The following is a 19,398-nucleotide window of genomic DNA, read 5'->3' as shown; positions in this document are numbered from 1 at the left end:
GAGTGTCTTTTTATATTTGATTTTGATTCGAACAAAGAAATGGAAAAGGCTGTTACTGATTATGTGGAGTTCATGGAGACAGAGAAATGAAAAATTCTGGAATAATGCACAGAGTACAACAACACAAGTAGTCTATTATGCATTACAGACTTTATGATTGGTTGCCGGCAAAAAGTAGAAGGCAATTACCCGGTACCAACTCAACAAATGTTGTTCCAATTTGTAAGCGATGACATAAACCTAAGGATGTAAATGAATCAAATCGTTTGTGAGCTATTCGAAGCTCGATTCGATAAAAGCTCGTTTGAGCTCGTTTAATGAGGCTCGTTAAGATAAACGAACCAAATTCAAGCTCTACAATATTCTGCTCGTTAGCTTGTGAACATGTTCGTTAGTAAATTCATAAGTAATATCTTAGATGAAAAATAATAATTTTGACATTTAATTTATTGATTTAACACATTAATTATGAAATATATAGAAAAATCTATTAAATTTATTTATTATAATAAATTGACAAATTTTAATAAAAATATTATATTTTTTTCTAAATGTATAATTTATTTTTAATGAATTTAATGAATATTTAAATGTACAATTCATATTTATTGAGCTCGTTTAGGTTCGATAAAAGCTTGAATAAGCTCGTGAGCCATGAATATATTCGTTAAATAAAGCTCGAGCTCGGCTCGATTATAAACAAGCCAAGCTCAAACATTCAAGAGTTTGGCTCGGCTCGACTCGATTACAACCCTACATAAACCTCTACCTCATTTTATGAAATGCAATACGGACGTTGTCCTGTTTACCTCGAGCAATATGTTTGGGCTTAGTTGTGTTTTACGTGATGAAAATGGAGAGTTTATGGCCTACCGAATGCAACACTATGATGGGAATCCCGCTGTTAAGGAATGTGAAGTTCTTGCCTTACTCAAAGCTATTATTTGGATGAATGAATTGAATCTTAAAAATGTGATCTTTGAGCTTGAAGCAAAAACGGTAGTTGATGCTATACAATCTCCGGAAAATGACGTACTGAGTTTAGAGCTATTGTGCACAAATGCAAATATATTTTGCATCAATGCAAATATCTTTTGCACCAAAGAACCTTGTTCTCGGTTCAATTTGTTTATAGACAAGCAAACGTAGCAGCTCATGCTCTTGCCCAGACTGCTCGTTTCTATGCTAGTCTTTCTATTTATTTTGAGATCTCCATTGTTTGAGTGAACATTTAGATCTTTATAACATTTCACGTGATTAAAGAAATTTTTTTCAAAAAAAAAAGAAGATAAATACAAGACGATACGTATACACCAAAATAAGGATTAGACTATACCAATTTTTAAAACTTTTAGGACATGCACACCAAGATTACATTTATACGTATATACTATTTCCTAATAAATAGTATTTTAAATTAAACACACAATTAAACCAGTTATTTCAAGAAGTACAAAGGCGAGACATAATATATATTATAAATTAATTCCACGTGACTAGAATTTATTTGATATAGCAATATATATACCCGATACATGTTTTGTGTGCTTTTTATTTGAATTTTCACTCATAAAAATGAGGCATATCTGACATTCGTGGTATTCGATGCGATATGAAGTATTTATTGAAAGAGTAAGTCTTTTTGTGAGACGGTTTCACGAATCTTTATCTGTGAGACGGGTCAATTTTACCGATATTCACAATAAAAATTAATACTTTTATCATAAAAATTAATAGATGACTCAAATAAAAGATCTGCCTCACAAAATATGATCCGTGAGATCGTCTCACGCATGTTTTTTAATTCTTGAAATGCTCGTGTGTCATTCCTTAGTTACTTTTAAAAATTTTCTATCGACGGTACTGAACCTTAAATGAGTCAAGAGACCTCTTGACGAAAAAGGTTTCTTATTCTGCGTTCCAGTATTAGTTGAGGGATGAGAACTGCCTATTCAAAGCTTTTGCATATGGTTCCTTCATCTACAAGTAGGGAATTTCAAATATCTGAAAAACATTGAACGGGATCTACCGAGGGGATGAGATTGACAGGGGCCGATCCCTAAACAAGAAACTAGAAGTATGAAGCCTAACTTTGAGAATGTTTAGGTGATATTGAGAACTATTTCTCTATACCTATGTATGACTAATATATTTAACAATAAGAATAAAGATAAAGATGCCTAAAACAATTTTTGGATTAATTGTAATAGTTAGAAATACTAATTTTTCTTTGACCGCTTGTTTATGACGGGCTAATTTGAAAGAATGTGCATCACTGTTTACAAAATCTTCGATCCTACGGACAACGTGAACTATTTTAGAGAGGAAAAAAAACAGTATTCTATGCTAGAAGTGTAGTATATTTCTATATCTCATTATCACCTTGGTTCATCTTTCTGTCATAGATATTTCACCAACCATTCCAGACTCTGTCAAGCACAATATACAATGTTTAGTTGGATTGATGTAATGCATATATTTATATGACTCAAATCACATAACTAAAGTCCCAAAACATCGAGTTCAGCTATTTTGTTGTTAAAGAAAACCTCGATTATCTTTTTTTTTGGGTTATCAATCCATCCCAAAAATATGTAAGGAAGTTCATCATGCCCCAAGAGTCGAGTACCAAAAACAACGAACATGACATGAACATTAAAACGAAAATAGTGGGGATAGGGATATGACTGACTAGATATTTTACATCAACTCTGCATACCTAACCGAACACTGGCAGGAATACTGAAGCAAGAATTAATGTAAATTATTGTGGAAAGTTCACGCAAGCTGATAAATACCTTGATGCATTCAGGTAGATCTTTGTCTTTCTGTCTGGCATGAATCTGAAGAGTAAGTAATGAAAATTTATCAGTAAACTCATGCATCTACCTCTCGAACTGGTTTCTGAACAATGCCAAGATAATCTATTTGCTGCGGAAAAGAGATGCAGAGGTAAGGGGTAAATTCTTACTGCTGTAATCAGGTTGCAGGATGCATCTTGATTAGCTGCAATAGAAGCAAGAACAACAATCCCAGCTGCAACAGTTGAGGGCCAATAGCAAAGCTGCTGATGACCCAGCAGCGCGAGTACTGCAAGGTATTTGGCTGTCTTCTCCACTTTTTCATTAGCCCTTGCAGCTTTGAGATAAAACCTGAACATATTCGTAAGGCACGTTGAATTATTGACATGAAGTAGGATGGAAACGCATTAAAAAATACAGCGGACCCAAGAATTATATTTAGTAGGGCGCGATGGTTTAAGAAGAAACTTAATGGATCTGGAGGCAAAACTAGAATTTTTAAGATAATTACTGAGTTAAATCCAAAATTTATTTGGGTAGAAGAATCGTCTCTACTGGCCCTGTGTCCTTCCCTACAAAATGTACGTGCTTTCAGATTATAAAAGTCGTACCATAAGAAGTTGTACAAGGTAGGCAGGTAGCATTGGAAATTAAGGACTTCCTGCACCATCCATTCCATGGCCACTACTTCATACCGAGCATATGTGTTGCTTCCTACGTCGAATGTCTTTTTCCTTATGCTGTATCAAAAATAAAATTGAACTTCAAGTAAAAATTCAAGATTTGGGATAATCGTATCTTCAGAGGGTATAATAAGCCTACAATGTCTACTTCCCAAATATGTGATAAAGCACAATAATGGTTTGGAGGGAAAAAAATGGAGCTTCTCTCTTTCATTATACCCTCACATAGAAAACTAGTAAAAAGCATGTGGAGCAAATAATTTGACCATATTTTTCTTCTAACAAAAGAACGTCAATGGCAGAAACAGAAGGAAGAAAATTGGCAGAGAAGTTCAGTGGCAATATATTAACTTAAAACAAAATAACATACAGTTATGTCATTTGATCTATGGACAAGCAGAGAAGACCATCAAAGAATTTTCTTGTCTGAAGAAAGAAATAGAGAGGAAAAATAACCCACAAAACATTTCAGTAAAATGGACGAATTGTTGTTTTGATTTCCTTGTCAGCAAAAAATCGCCCTAGTTTATTTTTATTTAGTACAATCCCATTTTTTTTAAATCAAATTTAGTTTAGTGAAAATCAAAGATTTCATGTCATTTATTTTACTAACTCAATTAAGAAATTAAAATCTTGGTAATTAAGCAATATTCTGTGTACAAACGATTTGAAATCAGCTCAATCGTGTTATTGATAAATTTAATTCGCTTATTTCTGACACCGATTTCCCTCGATCAAACATCAACCGTGTAAAAATCAAAGATGACTCACCAGTTGTTGGGCTGGTTTTCTTCAATCCTGGTGGCTAGAGTGAGGCAGGCAATTCCAGTAATTTGAAGATTCCTTATATTCTTGAAGTATCCTTTACTCAGAAATCTGTCAAGAAGGCTAACACCTAAAAACATTGTTTCCTTCTGAAGCTCCTTGTTAGTAGCTTGCTGCACGATCGAATCATTGAAAGTTAAAGATTCACTAGTAAGAGTGTGACTCTTCTATATATGAACTAAGGAAATAACTTTTAGATTTGCTATACTCACAAGATATGTTAATATCCCGAAAGATAATATGTTAGATACAAGCATTTTAAACAAGTTTATTGTAAGGGTCAAAGTTTATAATGTATCAAAACCTATGGCACTGAACTACGTGAATGAATCATGAAATATGAGTAGTTTAATTCACGGTATCCATTTACCCAAAAAAACATAACAATAAAGGAATGCATCCCCCAGAGGGGAGAAAAATAGTCAGATGACAAATATACCTAGAATTGTTTTTATTTCTCAAAACAAACACAGCACATTTACACCACCTCTTAAAAAGGAGAAGAAATGCCACAACCACTCCAACGAGGCTTTAAATCATGAAAGCATCGGACCATGATAATGGGGTATGCACGTATTAGTTCAGCTTTCAATTGTAATTTTACATGTGCCACGTGTAATATTTCCATGGTCAACAGATGTCAGAATCTAGAAACCTCATGTAAATCAACTTCATAACAAATTAGTGTCATTACTTTCCTGTTCTAGGTGTAGATGCATGACAACACAACATGCTTAAAGTACTTCTTTTAGGAGAAATTCATCACTAATTAATCAAGGACAAATAATCATAAAGTCACTGACCTCCACAATCCAGCGAACCATTCGTTGGCGCTGCTGAATGACAAGATTGCCGTAGTCAGTAGTAGAACAGTATTCCTCAGCATAATCACGCAAATACACTTGCCTCCTCTCTCTCTTTCTTATGATCTTATAGATTTCTTCATCGTCATCCTCTAGTCCCAATAACTAATCAGACCGAAACAAAAACATAACATAATAATTCAATCATTTATGAGAATTATAATAAGCATCAAGCATTATGAACGTTAAATTGAAATTTAAATATGTTGAATTGATTTTTCATCCATATTAGTTATTAAGGCTACTAAAACATATACATACAATAAATGTGACAGAATCACAAATCAAGATCAGTATCCCATTTGAACCGTACTGATACAATAACACAACCAGCTGAACGATAACACCGGAATCTTTTTAACTCACGTTGATGTCATTAGAACTGTAGTCTTCACAGTCATGATAAGCTGAACCTAGCACAGAAGTCGATTCGCAGAACAGTTTCTTAAACTGAGCGAGCAATTGAAAAGTAGGAGAACAATTTTCATCTCCCATGGACTTTTCAGAAAATTGACTTCCGGAAGCATTACTCCACAAGGAAGACGTATAATCCGAACTTTCTGTTTCCAAATCAGAGACTACCTGATAATTCTTACAGGACGAGTTTTGCTCCTCGGATACTCCATCACCTAAACTACCGCAATTTGAGAACTGCTCTGAACAAACTAAATCAAATTCTAGTGACTTGAGTTCTGGAATTCTATTCATGGCACCCGATTGCAACTCTTCACGCTCTCTCTTTTCACTGATACCACTTGTCCTGATAGAGTTTGAGATAGGTGCCATGCCGTCGTTCAGAATCAAATTATTAGTAGTTTGAACATTTACAGCTTCAGAATTCATATTTTCCGGCGAAAATTCACAAGGAATCTCCAATTGGACGTCATTTTGAGAAATTCCAACATAACGTTCATATTCCGTCACTTTTCGATCCTCATTTCCGGATTTGTTCTCCGATAATGTACACCTAGAAACGCTAGAAACTTCAGATCTGCTAATCTCTTCCCCTCCTGCTTCTTCCTCCACATTTACACTCTTCGACGTCAAATCTCTGTTACCTAAATCTACAATCAGTACCGTTCCGGAGCACGATTCAACGCACGAATTCTCTGACATATTCTCCGACAACTCAACTTTAACATAATTTCGGCTCTTCTTCCTATAATACCTTGCAGTAATAGCTCTCCTAAAATCATTGACAGAGGATAAACTAGATTCACCGGAGACATCACTGGGTTGTGTGAAAAGTGAAGCTGCAGACTTCGTAGGAATGATCGGGGAAAAATGAAGTCGGGGGCGGCGGGTTAACTGTGACCGGAGCTGCTTCTTTGTGAAGTAGAGCTGAGATGCTGCTGCTACAACTCCTTTGGCAGCTCGTGATGCTTGATGCTTGCGCTTCATTGGTGATCATGAAACAGTGAGATTTCGAGTTTGAAGTACGTGCGAGTGACGGTTTAGAAACGTTGATGGTGGTCTGGTATTTATATATGAAATGGTTCATGATCGGGCCCACGTTCGGTTTAATTCGTTCACACGTTCTGTTATTGGCGTGAAATTTGTGTTAAAATTGCTTGTAAAAATAAATATTTATTGGCATTATTACACCCTTTATTTTTTTAAAATCACAACAACTTTTGTTATATGACATGAATAATCAATTTTGTAATATAAATATCTAATTTAAATCACTCAAAAAAATATTATTTTTATATCAAAAATATTATTTATTATTATAAATATAAATAAAGTTTATTCGTTTCATAACAAACATGCTATTTTTAAATATACTATAGCATAATCAAATAGTTTAGAGGAGAATGATTACTTAAAACATTAAGAATAACTTTTCTTCTTAAGCTTTCCATTCTTGCTCGTATTTCTTCTCAAGGGCTGCATAATTTGTTTGAGTAGATCTTTTGTGAGACGGTATTACAAATTTTTATCTGTGAGACGGGTCAATCCTACCGATATTCACAATAAAAAGTAATATTCTTAGTATAAAAAATAATAATTTTTTATGGATGACCTAAATAAAAGATTTGTATCACAAAATACGATCCGTAAGACTATTTCATATAAGTTGTTGACAATTTTGCTCGTGCAACTTTTTAATACTGAAATGTTTACTTTCAGCAAGGGATATTACCAGCTCATCATATTGGATTTGTTCCCAACCCGGATTTAACTGGTTTTGGATTATGTGACAATGGAATCAAACCAAACATATATGATATCGAATTAAATTTATCGGATTGAAACTGTTACTAATCGAAAACCAAAATTAAATTAAACTGGATTAAATATAATTGTGATCAATATTATCTTATTCTTTTTCAACTGTTATGTTACATAAAAAATTATTTATGAAGTAAATTATAAAAAAATATATTACTATATTGGGTTCAACTTGACCGAATTAAAATGGTTTTGGTTATGTTTTAAGAAACTATTCTTATTCAAAATTGATGTTGGATCCAGTTAAATCCTAAATTTGATTAACCGATTCCAAATTAAATCGGATTAAATCAAACTGATTCGGGATTAATATATCCGATAAGTATCCCTATTTTGAGAGTGGAATTTTATTTACGACTCTCGCTTAGTGAGGTTATTGAATGTAGCAATTGGTTACTGCATATCTAGCACATATGAGGCATATGTATATTCTACCAAGATATTAATATTAGAATTTCGACTTCACACAAAATAAGATGTCTTTTAATTTAAATGTTATTTTTCTTTCAATTATTATGATTAGTGATTACTACGCACACAAGTTTATTTTCAGTTTAAATCGGTTACACAGAGTGCTTGCAATTAAAAAAAAAGAAAGAGAGAGATTCTTGGTTTCTGACTTTAAAAAATCAATTTTATGTATTTCTTATATCCGATTTTTGTTATAATGTGGGAACCCGCAACTGCTATTTGTCAGTGCATATTAGGTAAATCATCGTACTAGCGCAATAGTCCTCAAATCACATTAGTCATGTAAACTGAACTGGACAAGTACTATGCAACATGCTCGTCGGAAAAAGTGCTGGTAGGGGGATCAAACTTTTGACCACTGACCAAACACATTCATACTCCACCTACTCGCACACCTCTTTGATGGTTTCTTAGACTCAGATTTCGCGTCAGCTCCTATTTGATTTAATTGAAATCTAAAAGATGATGAGATGTTGATTATGTTTGTAGAAACATAGATTTTTTTAACACAAAACATTGGTGAATATGAAGCCCAAGATTCCCTACAAGGAACAACTGAATCTTGCTCGAAAATTTCATGGTTTCTTGCTCAACTTTGTTGTCTAGATCTAAAAAGTTTATATTCCGATGGATTTATTGTGTGCATCTGGTAAATAGTATTTATTAATAATAGGATATTTATGTACATTTGACATAATATTATTCAAAAATTGGTTTTTTCCCCGAAAAACATGGGTGCATGTTAAAAAACATATTATCAATAATAAATTGTGCAATTTTTATAAACTCAAGGGATAATACACCTATTTAGTTTTCATGGGGATGAGGTATGGATTTTCGATATTTATAGGAGAGTTTGGTGCAAAAACTCATTATCAAATATTGTCAACTTGTGATTTTCAACTTTTTACTTTTGTTTTCAAATTTTATTTATTTTTGATCGTGCACAAACTGATATTTGATAAATGGGCATTGAATTAGCTTAGGCCCAAAACATACCCAGTCCAAATATTTGAGCCCAACAAATTACCAGGGCTTCACTTTCCTAACTGGCATACTACTATAAAGACGGAGTTCATCATCTCCTCAGACCTCACCACATTCGAATTCCACCGCCAGAAAATTGAGGTATCGATTTTCAACATCGAACTCTGATTTTATTTTTCTCTGTTCATGTTTAATTCGTATTTGGTATCAAGAGAATTTGGTAAAGGCCTTTTATCTTCCTGAATTAAATACATGCTGAATCAATTGGAGATCTGAACGGAGGAGAAAATGATGTCCACTTTTTTTTCTCCTTTATCTATGCATATATTTGTATTAGTTGTTCAATGGCCTCTGGGGATGATTAAAAATTCAAACTTTCGTTCTTCTGAGAATGTAATCATGCGGAAGAACAATGGAGACCTGAACTGAAGGGGCTTTGTTTTTTAAAAAATTTCTTGTTCGATATTTTCTCCTCGGAGAAAATGATATTTATTATTATTAATATCTAATTTCAACTGATTGTAATAATGTCTTCATTTTAACTTGGTTTTAGTGTCTTCTTTGCTTTTTCAAAGAATTGGAATGGAAAGTAAATCAGAATCAAATGGACTCCAATTTCACATCCTTTTGATTTAAACCTAAGTGTGCGCTGAAAAGACTACTTCTGATATGAAAGCATGATCGACTTAAAAACACAAAAACATGAGACATTTCTTTTTTAAAAAAAAACAAAAGAAAAAAAGAAAAAGGAAAAGTCATTCCCTTTTACAATCATGCGAAAATTGGAGTTAACTCAAATAATATTAGGATGATATTCAAATTTGAGTCGCTCGTACCCCATTGAATCTCATCTAAATTTTGCCATGTCCACATAAGCTGGCATTGGGTGAATAGCGAGTCACATGCTAGCGGCAAACTTTTGGCAAATGGTGAAAGTGATTGTATCAATTAAGGTAGTGTTTGGTTTGGATGATAAGGTGGGTTTATTTTTTTTAACCTATCTTATCACTCGTTTGGTACGCGTGATTATTTAACCAAGTCAATACCTCCTATGAATGATTAGGTTATATTAGGTGAGTTAAAATAATACCTCATCATCCCCTAGGATTATTTATCCAACTCTTAATCCTTCCTATTTTTTCAATTTTACCTTTTTTTCTATATTCAAACTCACACCGCCGCCGCCGCCGATCGCCACCGGCAACCGCCGAGAACCAGCTGACGCCGGACTGCCGACCGTCGCCGCCGACCGATAACTTCCGACCGGTCGACCGCAGCCGTCGATGCCGCTGACTGCTGGCCGCACCGACGTTGCCGGAACCTCACCGTCGCGTCGCCGCCGCCGCCGCTGGAGTGGAAGAAGAAAAAAAAGAAGAAATGACAATTTTGTCCTTTCATCAAAAAATTCAAAATCATCCTACACTTTAAAAATCATATCAAATATAATATCATATATTACATTCCTATAACAATCATTTTCTTTATCATTTATTTACTGATTATTGGTTTATTTTATCATGTCCCACGTAATTGAATCCACAAATAATAAGAAAGTTTTTGCTTTCCATTTCATAAAGTAAAATACAGTGTCGTGTCAACCATCAAGGTCTTTCGCGTGCCACGAAGATGCCTGCTAATATTTCGGCTTCTTCCCTTCTGTGACTGTGAATTATAATATATCAGGTAAGATGCCGATCGATGAGTTATTTTAACGAACAATACTGGTTTAAAATATTTCATGAAATTTAATCTATTTAAAAAAAAATCATACATCATATTTATCAGTTTATATATAGTTAAATACTTGATGAGAAAATGAACTCCAAAAAAAGTAAACCCAGCAAATCAATAATAACAAATCTCTCTCCCAATTAATTAAATTAAAAATTAAAAATCGCGCAGAGATATTAAGGAAAAAGGCCTATCCCACGGAAAACCGGGTTTTACCATGTCGAATTTAGCTCAATTTATGAATTTTATTTTGGAACGTATTGACATATTATTAGGTTTTAAACGAAGGAAAAACAATTAATGAAACTTAATTACATCAGATTTGAGAAAATCATGGCCTTAATCAATGACGACAAAAACCAACAGTCGCCTATGTATATTTACAGACACACTGCAAACCTACTTCCATACCTATGCACTCCAGTATCTGTATCTCAAATTTATTTTCTCAAAAAAAAAAAAAAAAAAACAGTTGTATCACACAGACAGAGATTCAGGTATATATATATTACATACAATCATGTTTATGTACACCAATTAAGCATTGATTTACGAAATTGTCACGTTTCTGGCGCATAACTCAATGGCTCAAGAGTTGAACACGTCTTTGTTGAACCAACACAAAGAGAAGCATTTCACTGCTGGCGAAATTGTCCGTGACATAATCATAGGAGTGTCCGATGGTCTCACGGTTCCGTTCGCACTCGCCGCAGGCCTGTCAGGCGCTAACGCATCCTCCGCCATCATTCTCACGGCAGGAATAGCCGAGGTTGCCGCCGGAGCTATCTCCATGGGTCTTGGAGGGTATTCTTTTCTTATTATCGTATATCTCCCACTATATGGTGTTTTTCACTATTTAGTGGTACAATTACTCGTTTCTTGGTTTGGTAAATTAAATGAACCAATGAAGTGTCATTGAAACAGTGGTGGCACGGACCAAAATATCAGGAAGCGTCTGTTTTCAATATTTTTTTTCCTTTATTTTTTAGGGCTAAGTGAAGCATGGATAGGAATTCTTGAATTTATTCAAATTACGTATAATTTTTTTTAAAAGTTACATTAGTGTCGATTGTCTTCTTTCTGGACTTGGGGCCAATGTGCACTTCAAATCTTCCGAACATTTCCATATGTCGATGGAACGTTCATATTTTTGTGGTGGTGTAGTTACCTTGCAGCAAAAAGCGAGGCTGATCATTATATTAGGGAGCTCAAGAGAGAACAAGAGGAGATTGTTGCTGTCCCTGATACAGGTTTTTACAGTTGTCCTTTGTGTGTTTCCTTTTAGGTGAAATCACTTTTTACTAGGAGGGCATTAATGTTGGATCATTAATTAATATTAAAAAAAAACATTGCAGAAGCTGCCGAGGTTGCAGAAATACTATCAGAGTATGGGATTCAGCCTCATGAATACACACCAGTAGTGAATGCTCTCAGGAAGAACCCACAGGCTTGGCTTGATTTTATGATGAAGTAAATCCCTCTTCAGATTTTGCCAACCATTTAGTCCTATATTTTAATTGCTAGCATTAATTGGATTTTATTAAAAAATGGCTTGGATTATGGAAGATGAAATGAAAGAATATCGTGATATGTTTTCAAATAATAATCCGTAATTCAGCCAGCACATAAGAACAACATAAACTTCAAAAATTGATTTGTAAAATAAGGGGAAGAGAAAAAAAAACAATACATGCAAAATTCATTAATTATCACCTGGAGAATGTATATTTTTTATAAATAAAAATATATGTTAAGCACACAGATGGACCATTTTTGTCCTTTTCAAAATCTTGAGTCAAATCTTTTCAGAGAAGCATTGATTTATTTTCTTACATTTCTCTCGCCATTTATTCTGCCTCGTTTAAATAATCCCAGACTCACACAGCCTTAAAATGCTAACACAAAATCACCTTAAACGCGCAGATTTGAACTGGGATTGGAGAAGCCAAATCCAAAGAGAGCCCTCCACAGTGCACTGACAATTGCCATCGCTTACATAGTCGGAGGAATAGTGCCACTCATCCCTTACATGTTCATCCCAACGGCACGGAGAGCTGTGTTAGCGTCTGTCGTCGTAACTCTAATCGCTTTGCTTATATTTGGGTATGCAAAAGGCCATTTTACTGGGAGCAAACCCATTCGCAGTGCTCTCCAGACTGCGTTTATTGGGGCTATTGCATCTGCTGCTGCTTTTGGTATGGCTAAAGTTGTACAAGGATGACAGGATTTTCCAAGATCGCTGCATGTATTTTAATTGGCTTGTTCGAACTTCGGTGATGTTGAGGATTCAATGTTTATCGTGAATTTCTTTTTGTTCTTTTGGGTAATTCTCAGTTTCCAGACGGGACATGTGATATCTATGAGCGTCGGCACTTTCTTGTTGTAGTCATACAAAGAATGGGGGCTGTTTCACAACACATGAACCCGATTTCGTGAAATTGCTTAAAAATCTAACGTGATAATTGTTTTCCACCTCTTTTATAAATAATCCCAGTTTTTTTGGTCCAGTAAATTGAAGCTTGCTCTCCCGTACGATTGATTCCATCATTTATCCTAAACATGTACGTGTAATAAAAATGTGAAAGATCCATTTTTCTGCTTCGGTTTGCTCACCTGTTGACTAAATTTGGAAATGTATATTGGTAATCTTCAAGGCTTTTTTTGGCTCCTCGAGTTCCCGTAAAGTCACGAAGCATTTTACTAAAGAACTGCCAACAAATTTTATTTATTAGATCCAAAACCGAGACTTTTAATTATAATAATAATTTCTTGTTTCTAATCCAAATTGATTATTTATATAAATTAATAATATATAAAATTTATTTACATATACATCATATATAATAAATAAATTTTGAACATGACATTTTGTTGTTAATTATTAATTAATCTCTTCTATATATATTAAAAAAAACATCAGGAAGCTTACCGTGATTAGCTGCATCAATGTGATAAAAAAAAATCTGGCCGTTTCACGTAAAGTCAACATAGATTGTGGACAAGGTACTGCCACCAGGAGGCTGTTGGTCTAAGGTTCTTACGAATAATTTACTTACAATTATTGGTTCATTGACTTTCAGATGTCAATTTATTCTGTTCTATAAACATCAATAGAAGTTAATTATCAAAGTGCCAAGCCTATAACAGTGAGATTAATGTTATTTTTTTCTTATGCACATAAATTATTATCATTTATTAAAGCAACTCATTCTTGAGAAAATTAGTTGGGAATTTGTGTTCAAATGATTTTCATCAAAAGGAAGCATGTAAAGACTCTCATATACAACATACATATGAATTGTGACTCATTGCATAAACTAAAAAGGCAAAAACTTAGGTGAGATGGTTTCACGGGTCGTATTTTGTGAGACATATCTCTTATTTGAGCCATCCATGAAAAAATAATATTTTTTTATGCTAAGAGTATTATTTTTTATTGTGAACATCGATAAGATTCACCCGTCTCACAAATAAAAATTCATGAAACCGTACTCAACTAAAAATAACAATAACAATAACAATCTCGACTCTGTGCTTAAAACACAAGAAACAGAGTCGTTACACAATAAACAAGACTCGAGGGAGAAAATAACAACCCCAAAAATATCAATACACGTCATCCGACCAACTTGCAATTTATTTATGCTCACATTCGTTAGCAGTACTCAGTTGTGTATTTGAAAAGTTGCGAGAAAAACATTTTGGGGCACTCGCCCATCATTGTTTCATTCTGTTACTCCCATATTTTTCCCATTTTCTTCACACAGACGGGGGGGGAGTAGGGCTTATCATCCTTTGGGGACTCAAGGGTCAAAACTGGTAAGTTTTCCTCTGTTGGTTCTCGAATATTCACCCCTTGTTTTTCATCTCTTGCTATTCTCTGTGTCATATAATTGGGTGGGCTGTTGCTGGGATAGTATATCTAGTTTGGTATTGCATGTTTTCTCTCTCTTCCTCAATTTATTCTTATTATTAATTCCAGGAAATGAAGTTGCAATTTTCTAGTTTTTTTGTTTTTTGTTTTTATATGTGATGTGTTCGTAAATTTATCGAATTCCTTTGTTTTCTTTGATGCTTGACCTGAAATTTCTTTATTCCTGCTACCTGTTACTTGATTTGTTCCTCAAAGTTAAATCTTTCTGTTCATTTCTTGTACCGTTTTGGGTTTTACTTACTACGTATACGTAACTTCAATGTTAGATGATAAACGAGAACTTTCATGGTGGTGGTTGTTAAATAAGTTTTTAGCTCAGGGAGCTTTACTTTCATCGGGAACTTTTTATTTTACTTTTCTTTTTGTAAAGCAGGAAGAAAGAATTTAGATTGTTTGATGTCAGGTTTCGGATAGTTACCTGTAATAAATGGTGTCGAGATCATACTCAAACCTCTTGGAGCTAGCCTCTGGCGAAGCCCCATTACCGACTTTAGGTGGTCTTAGTCGGCGTATTCCTCGTATTATGACAGTTGCTGGCATACTGTCTGATATTGACGATGATGTATCAAAGAGCGTTGGCTGTGATCCATCTTCTTCATCAGCACAACGGGATAGGATAATTATTGTAGCTAACCTGCTGCCAATAAAGGTTCATCGAAGATTGGATAATAATAGTAAAGGATGGACTTTTAGTTGGGACGGGAATTCGCTTCTCCTTCAACTAAAAGATGGATCGGGGGATGAAGAACTAGAGTATATTTACGTGGGGTGTCTTAAGGAAGATATTCACCCGAATGACCAAGAAGAAGTATCTCAAATACTCTGGGACACATTTAAGTGTGTGCCCACCTTTTTGCCTCCTGAGCTATATAACAGCTATTATCATGGGTTTTGTAAACAGCAGTTATGGCCATTGTTCCACTATATGTTGCCTCTGTTACCGGATCTTGGTGGTAGATTCAATCGTTCCATGTGGCAGGCTTATGTATCAGTTAACAAGATTTTTGCCGATAGAATCATGGAAGTGATTAACCCGGAAGATGATTTCGTTTGGATTCATGATTACCATCTAATGGTATTGCCCACTTTCTTGAGGAAGAGGTTTAACCGAGTGAAGCTTGGTTTTTTCCTACACAGCCCGTTTCCATCTTCGGAGATTTACAAAACTTTGCCTATACGGGGAGAGCTTCTTCGAGCTCTACTAAACTCGGATTTGATAGGGTTTCACACATTTGATTACGCACGGCATTTCCTGTCATGTTGTAGTAGGATGTTAGGCCTATCATATGAGTCGAAAAGGGGTTACATGGGCTTGGAATATTATGGTCGTACTGTTAGTATCAAAATTCTTCCTGTTGGTATCCACATGGGGCAGCTTCAATCAGTTTTGAACCTGCCTGAAACTGAGGCCAAAGTTGTAGATCTTATTAATCAGTTTTCTGCTAGGGGGAGAACGATGTTACTCGGGGTCGATGACATGGATATTTTCAAGGGCATAAGTTTGAAATTACTGGCAATGGAACAGCTCCTATTGCAGCAACCCGAGAAGCGGGGAAAGGTTGTTTTAGTGCAGATAGCTAATCCAGCTCGGGGAAAAGGAAAATACGTGCAAGAAGTGCAGGATGAAACGTTTGCGACAGTAAAGCGAATAAACGAGACCTTTGGGGAACCAGGATATGATCCTGTCATCTTAATTAATCAACCACTCAAATTTTATGAGAGAGTTGCTTACTACGTCGTTGCCGAGTGTTGTTTGGTCACAGCTGTTAGAGATGGTATGAACCTTATCCCATATGAGTACATAATTAGTCGACAAGGAAACGAGAAGTTGGATAAGGCTTTGGGGCTCAAATCTTCACGTCTGAAAAAGAGCACGTTGGTTTTGTCGGAGTTCATTGGATGCTCGCCATCTCTAAGTGGAGCAATTAGAGTCAACCCGTGGAATATAGATGGAGTGGCGGATGCAATGGAGTCTGCTCTCGTAATGGCTGATGCAGAAAAACAAATGAGACATGAGAAACATTATAAGTATGTAAGCACCCATGATGTGGCGTATTGGGCTCGAAGTTTCTTGCATGATCTTGAAAGAACTTGTAAGGATCATGCACGATGTAGATCGTGGGGTATTGGATTTGGCTTAAGTTTTAGGGTCGTTGCACTCGATCTAAATTTTCGAAAGTTGGCTATGGAACACATAGTTTCAGCTTACGGAAGGACTACAAATAGAGCGTTTCTTCTTGATTATGATGGTACTTTAATGCCTCAAAATTCAATTGATAAGAGGCCAAACTCGAAAACCATCGATATAATAAATAGTTTGTGTAGAGACAAAAACAATATTGTTTTCATCGTTAGTGCTAGAAGTCGAGAGACTTTAACCGAATGGTTTTCATCTTGTGAAAAGCTCGGAATTGCAGCAGAGCATGGCTATTTCCTGAGGTATGCAATATTTGTTTCTTTTTTCTTATCATAAATCTCATATTTATTACATGATTTACAGTTTGAGTTTTCCAGGTTGAATCGAGATGAGGAATGGGAAACATGTGTGCCCATAGTTGAATGCAAATGGAAACAGGTTACAGAGCCGGTAATGAAACTTTATACGGAGACAACTGATGGGTCAGTTATTGAAATTAAGGAAACCACAATGGGTTGGTGTTATGAGGATGCGGATCCTGATTTTGGATCTTGTCAAGCAAAAGAACTTCTTAATCACCTCGAAAGTGTTCTTTCTAATGAACCTGTCACAGTCAAGAGTGGCCAAAATTGTGTTGAAGTAAAGCCACAGGTATGTGACTAGTTACGGTGTCAACACATTCTCGAGAATGGCTTAACATACAATACGGTTGTGCCGATAAATCATATTCAAACCCTTTTCATATAAAATCCTCACTGAACTTTGTTTATATTAACAATGTCGCCTGTTGTTTGAGTTTTCTCGGGATCTATATTGAGCTTGAAGGCAGCGTGATAAATTGTTTGAAGCTGCTGAGATATCTTGACTGAAATTGTGGTGAAATTTTCAATTCTTGAAGCTGTTATCAATATTCATCAGTTTATTGCAATACAATATTCCAGCAACGTGTTTTATAAATTTTGTTGTTGGACCATATTACAAGGCCTTGGGTTTTTGAGAAAAGTGGTTTCCCATATATATAGCATGAGAACCAGTGAGTCACTAGTTTAAGATTTCTGGTGTGCATTCCCTTTAACACTTGGATGAGAACCCAGTAGCTCGAACTCTTCTAACTCTATGCATGTTGGAACATCCACCCTGTTTTTACGAGGTCTACCCGTGTTTGATTCACAGGGAGTAAGAACCAGTGAGTCACTAGTTTAAGACTTCTGGTGTGCATTCCCTTTAACTAGCTCGAACTCTTCTAACTCTATGCATGTTGGAACATCCACCCTGTTTTTACAAGGTCTACCCGTGTTTGATTCACAGGGAGTAAGCAAGGGATTGGTGGCCAAACGGCTCCTATCCATGATGCAAGAGAAGGGAATGTTGCCAGATTTCGTCCTATGCATAGGAGACGATAGATCTGATGAAGATATGTTTGAGGTGATTACGAGCTCTCTTAATGGACCATCCATAGCTCCTTCCGCGGAAGTATTTGCATGTACAGTAGGCCGGAAACCGAGCAAGGCGAGATACTATCTTGATGATACGGTTGAAATTATTAAACTTATGGAGGGCTTGGCCTCAGTTGCAGAACATATGATACCCTCGTAGATTTACTTTCTTCGTATCTTGTTTGTGTGCTATCATATCGACCACCTGCTTGATTAATTTTGATGATGTATATAAACGTTGTTAGCGAATTCTTATCATTTTCTGTCTACATGAACTTGGAAGAGTGATGAGTATACCAAGGTTTGAATATCATTTATGGAGCATTTCCCATTGTTATGTCTATGACTATATTTGTTCCCTAAAATTGATTGATGCCCTTTTTGAATGATTTACAGAGTTCTTGGTATGAAACAGGAGTTCTAGTGATTAACAAGTCCAAAGTTGATTTTGAAAACTTGAGCTTTTTGGAGCATATCATGATTAATTGCTATGTTTTCTAGGTGAGGTAGGATCAATCAAGTTCTGATTCCGTGTTGACATGAAATCAACATTCATGATCTGGTTTTTGTTACTGATTAATGAAATACAAGAGTAGGTCTCTTGTGAGACGGTTTCACGAATCTTTATCTGTGAGACGGGTTAACCCTATCGATATTCATAAATAAAAAGTAATATTTTTTCATAAATGACTCAGATAAGATATCTGTCTCACAAAATACGATCCGTGAGACCGTCTCACACAAGTTTATACCGAAATATAATATGTTTTACTTTCAGTTGTCCCGTTATATTACAATGAACTCGTTGAAGTCGAGTCAAGTTTGGAAAAAAACCAAATCAAAGAATCATTTGGACACCTGAATAATTCCTCTCTGTTTATTTTTTGTTTTCTGTCAAAATTGTGTTGTTTCAATTCCCTCGTAATTGGCCTTCTAAGATCACATCTTTATATGTAGAAAAGTTCCATCACAAAGCTATCAATATTAATTAAAGCATTTAAATTTCCTTTTCTGAAGAATATTATAAAAATAAAATGTACCAAATCGATTACAGAAGTAAAAAAAAAATTACAAAATATTTTTATTAATTTAGTATTATTTTCTTAGATAAAAATTATTATTATTAGTGGATTTTGTGTACAATCCAATTAAACTAAAAATTATTTATTTCATACTTCACCCAAATAAACATAACCACAACTTTAAAAGTTTATTTATTTTTATATAAATTACAAAATTTTCGTAACATAGATATTTTACTTATATACATTCCAGCCCACGATCAAATAAAATAT

At 35.0% G+C, this 19,398-nt stretch overlaps 3 protein-coding genes, 1 long non-coding RNA gene and 1 other non-coding gene across 8 annotated transcripts; 4 read left to right on the top strand and 1 right to left on the bottom strand.

Moving 5' to 3' along the window:
* Positions 1–2,055: 2,055 nt before the first annotated feature.
* On the bottom strand, positions 2,056–6,582 carry LOC142520519 (cyclin-SDS-like). The gene is made up of 7 exons (XM_075623525.1): positions 5,539–6,582; positions 5,113–5,277; positions 4,256–4,422; positions 3,413–3,541; positions 2,972–3,152; positions 2,799–2,843; positions 2,056–2,429 (listed from the first exon to the last, which is right to left on the bottom strand). The coding sequence occupies exons 1-7, from the start codon at positions 6,571–6,573 to the stop codon at positions 2,400–2,402; spliced, it is 1,752 nt and encodes a 583-aa protein (XP_075479640.1). The 5' UTR covers positions 6,574–6,582; the 3' UTR covers positions 2,056–2,399.
* Positions 6,583–8,935: 2,353 nt separating this feature from the next.
* On the top strand, positions 8,936–9,493 carry LOC142520511 (uncharacterized). The gene is made up of 2 exons (XR_012813945.1): positions 8,936–9,006; positions 9,441–9,493. It is a non-coding gene; the product is annotated as an uncharacterized LOC142520511 (long non-coding RNA).
* Positions 9,213–9,300, top strand: LOC142521590 (small nucleolar RNA Z159/U59). The gene has a single exon (XR_012814299.1). It is a non-coding gene; the product is annotated as a small nucleolar RNA Z159/U59 (small nucleolar RNA).
* Positions 9,494–10,992: 1,499 nt separating the features above from the next.
* Positions 10,993–12,977, top strand: LOC142520504 (vacuolar iron transporter 1). The gene is made up of 4 exons (XM_075623508.1): positions 10,993–11,400; positions 11,761–11,846; positions 11,952–12,066; positions 12,520–12,977. Exons 1-4 carry the CDS (start codon positions 11,180–11,182, stop codon positions 12,815–12,817), a joined length of 720 nt encoding a protein of 239 aa, XP_075479623.1. The 5' UTR covers positions 10,993–11,179; the 3' UTR covers positions 12,818–12,977.
* A 1,220-nt stretch (positions 12,978–14,197) lies between these two features.
* LOC142555502 (alpha,alpha-trehalose-phosphate synthase [UDP-forming] 6-like) lies at positions 14,198–18,440 on the top strand. Of its 4 annotated transcripts, none has more exons than XM_075666416.1 (4): positions 14,198–14,419; positions 14,934–16,969; positions 17,045–17,318; positions 17,976–18,440. In XM_075666416.1, the coding sequence occupies exons 2-4, from the start codon at positions 14,958–14,960 to the stop codon at positions 18,261–18,263; spliced, it is 2,574 nt and encodes an 857-aa protein (XP_075522531.1). In that variant the 5' UTR covers positions 14,198–14,419; positions 14,934–14,957; the 3' UTR covers positions 18,264–18,440. The 4 variants fall into 4 exon arrangements, with proteins under 4 accessions (XP_075522531.1, XP_075522513.1, XP_075522506.1 ...); XM_075666398.1 differs by having other exon boundaries at positions 14,199–14,415; XM_075666391.1 differs by having other exon boundaries at positions 14,199–14,415; positions 14,904–16,969.
* Positions 18,441–19,398: the final 958 nt, after the last annotated feature.

The sequence above is a fragment of the Primulina tabacum genome, chromosome 1 (assembly GCF_025594145.1).
Source record: "Primulina tabacum isolate GXHZ01 chromosome 1, ASM2559414v2, whole genome shotgun sequence".
NCBI lineage: Eukaryota > Viridiplantae > Streptophyta > Magnoliopsida > Lamiales > Gesneriaceae > Primulina > Primulina tabacum.
The sequence above is the reverse complement of the archived record's forward strand: the minus strand, read 5'-3'. Positions and strand labels throughout refer to the sequence as shown.

What these genes read in the sequence shown, in the direction of transcription:
- LOC142520519 (XM_075623525.1), bottom strand. Translation starts at nt 6,573, where the DNA reads ATGAAGCGCAAGCATCAAGCATCACGAGCTGCCAAAGGAGTTGTAGCA. An exon ending in ACCTTGTACAACTTCTTATG is followed by an intron (nt 3,153 to 3,412) that starts GTACGACTTTTA and finishes GAATATGTTCAG; the next exon opens with GTTTTATCTCAAAGCTGCAA. An exon ending in ATCTACCTGAATGCATCAAG is followed by an intron (nt 2,430 to 2,798) that starts GTATTTATCAGC and finishes TGTGCTTGACAG; the next exon opens with AGTCTGGAATGGTTGGTGAA.
- LOC142520504 (XM_075623508.1), top strand. Translation starts at nt 11,180, where the DNA reads ATGGCTCAAGAGTTGAACACGTCTTTGTTGAACCAACACAAAGAGAAG. An exon ending in TGTTGCTGTCCCTGATACAG is followed by an intron (nt 11,847 to 11,951) that starts GTTTTTACAGTT and finishes AAAACATTGCAG; the next exon opens with AAGCTGCCGAGGTTGCAGAA. An exon ending in TGGCTTGATTTTATGATGAA is followed by an intron (nt 12,067 to 12,519) that starts GTAAATCCCTCT and finishes TTAAACGCGCAG; the next exon opens with ATTTGAACTGGGATTGGAGA.
- LOC142555502 (XM_075666416.1), top strand. Translation starts at nt 14,958, where the DNA reads ATGGTGTCGAGATCATACTCAAACCTCTTGGAGCTAGCCTCTGGCGAA. An exon ending in GAGCATGGCTATTTCCTGAG is followed by an intron (nt 16,970 to 17,044) that starts GTATGCAATATT and finishes TGAGTTTTCCAG; the next exon opens with GTTGAATCGAGATGAGGAAT. An exon ending in GTGTTGAAGTAAAGCCACAG is followed by an intron (nt 17,319 to 17,975) that starts GTATGTGACTAG and finishes TTTGATTCACAG; the next exon opens with GGAGTAAGCAAGGGATTGGT.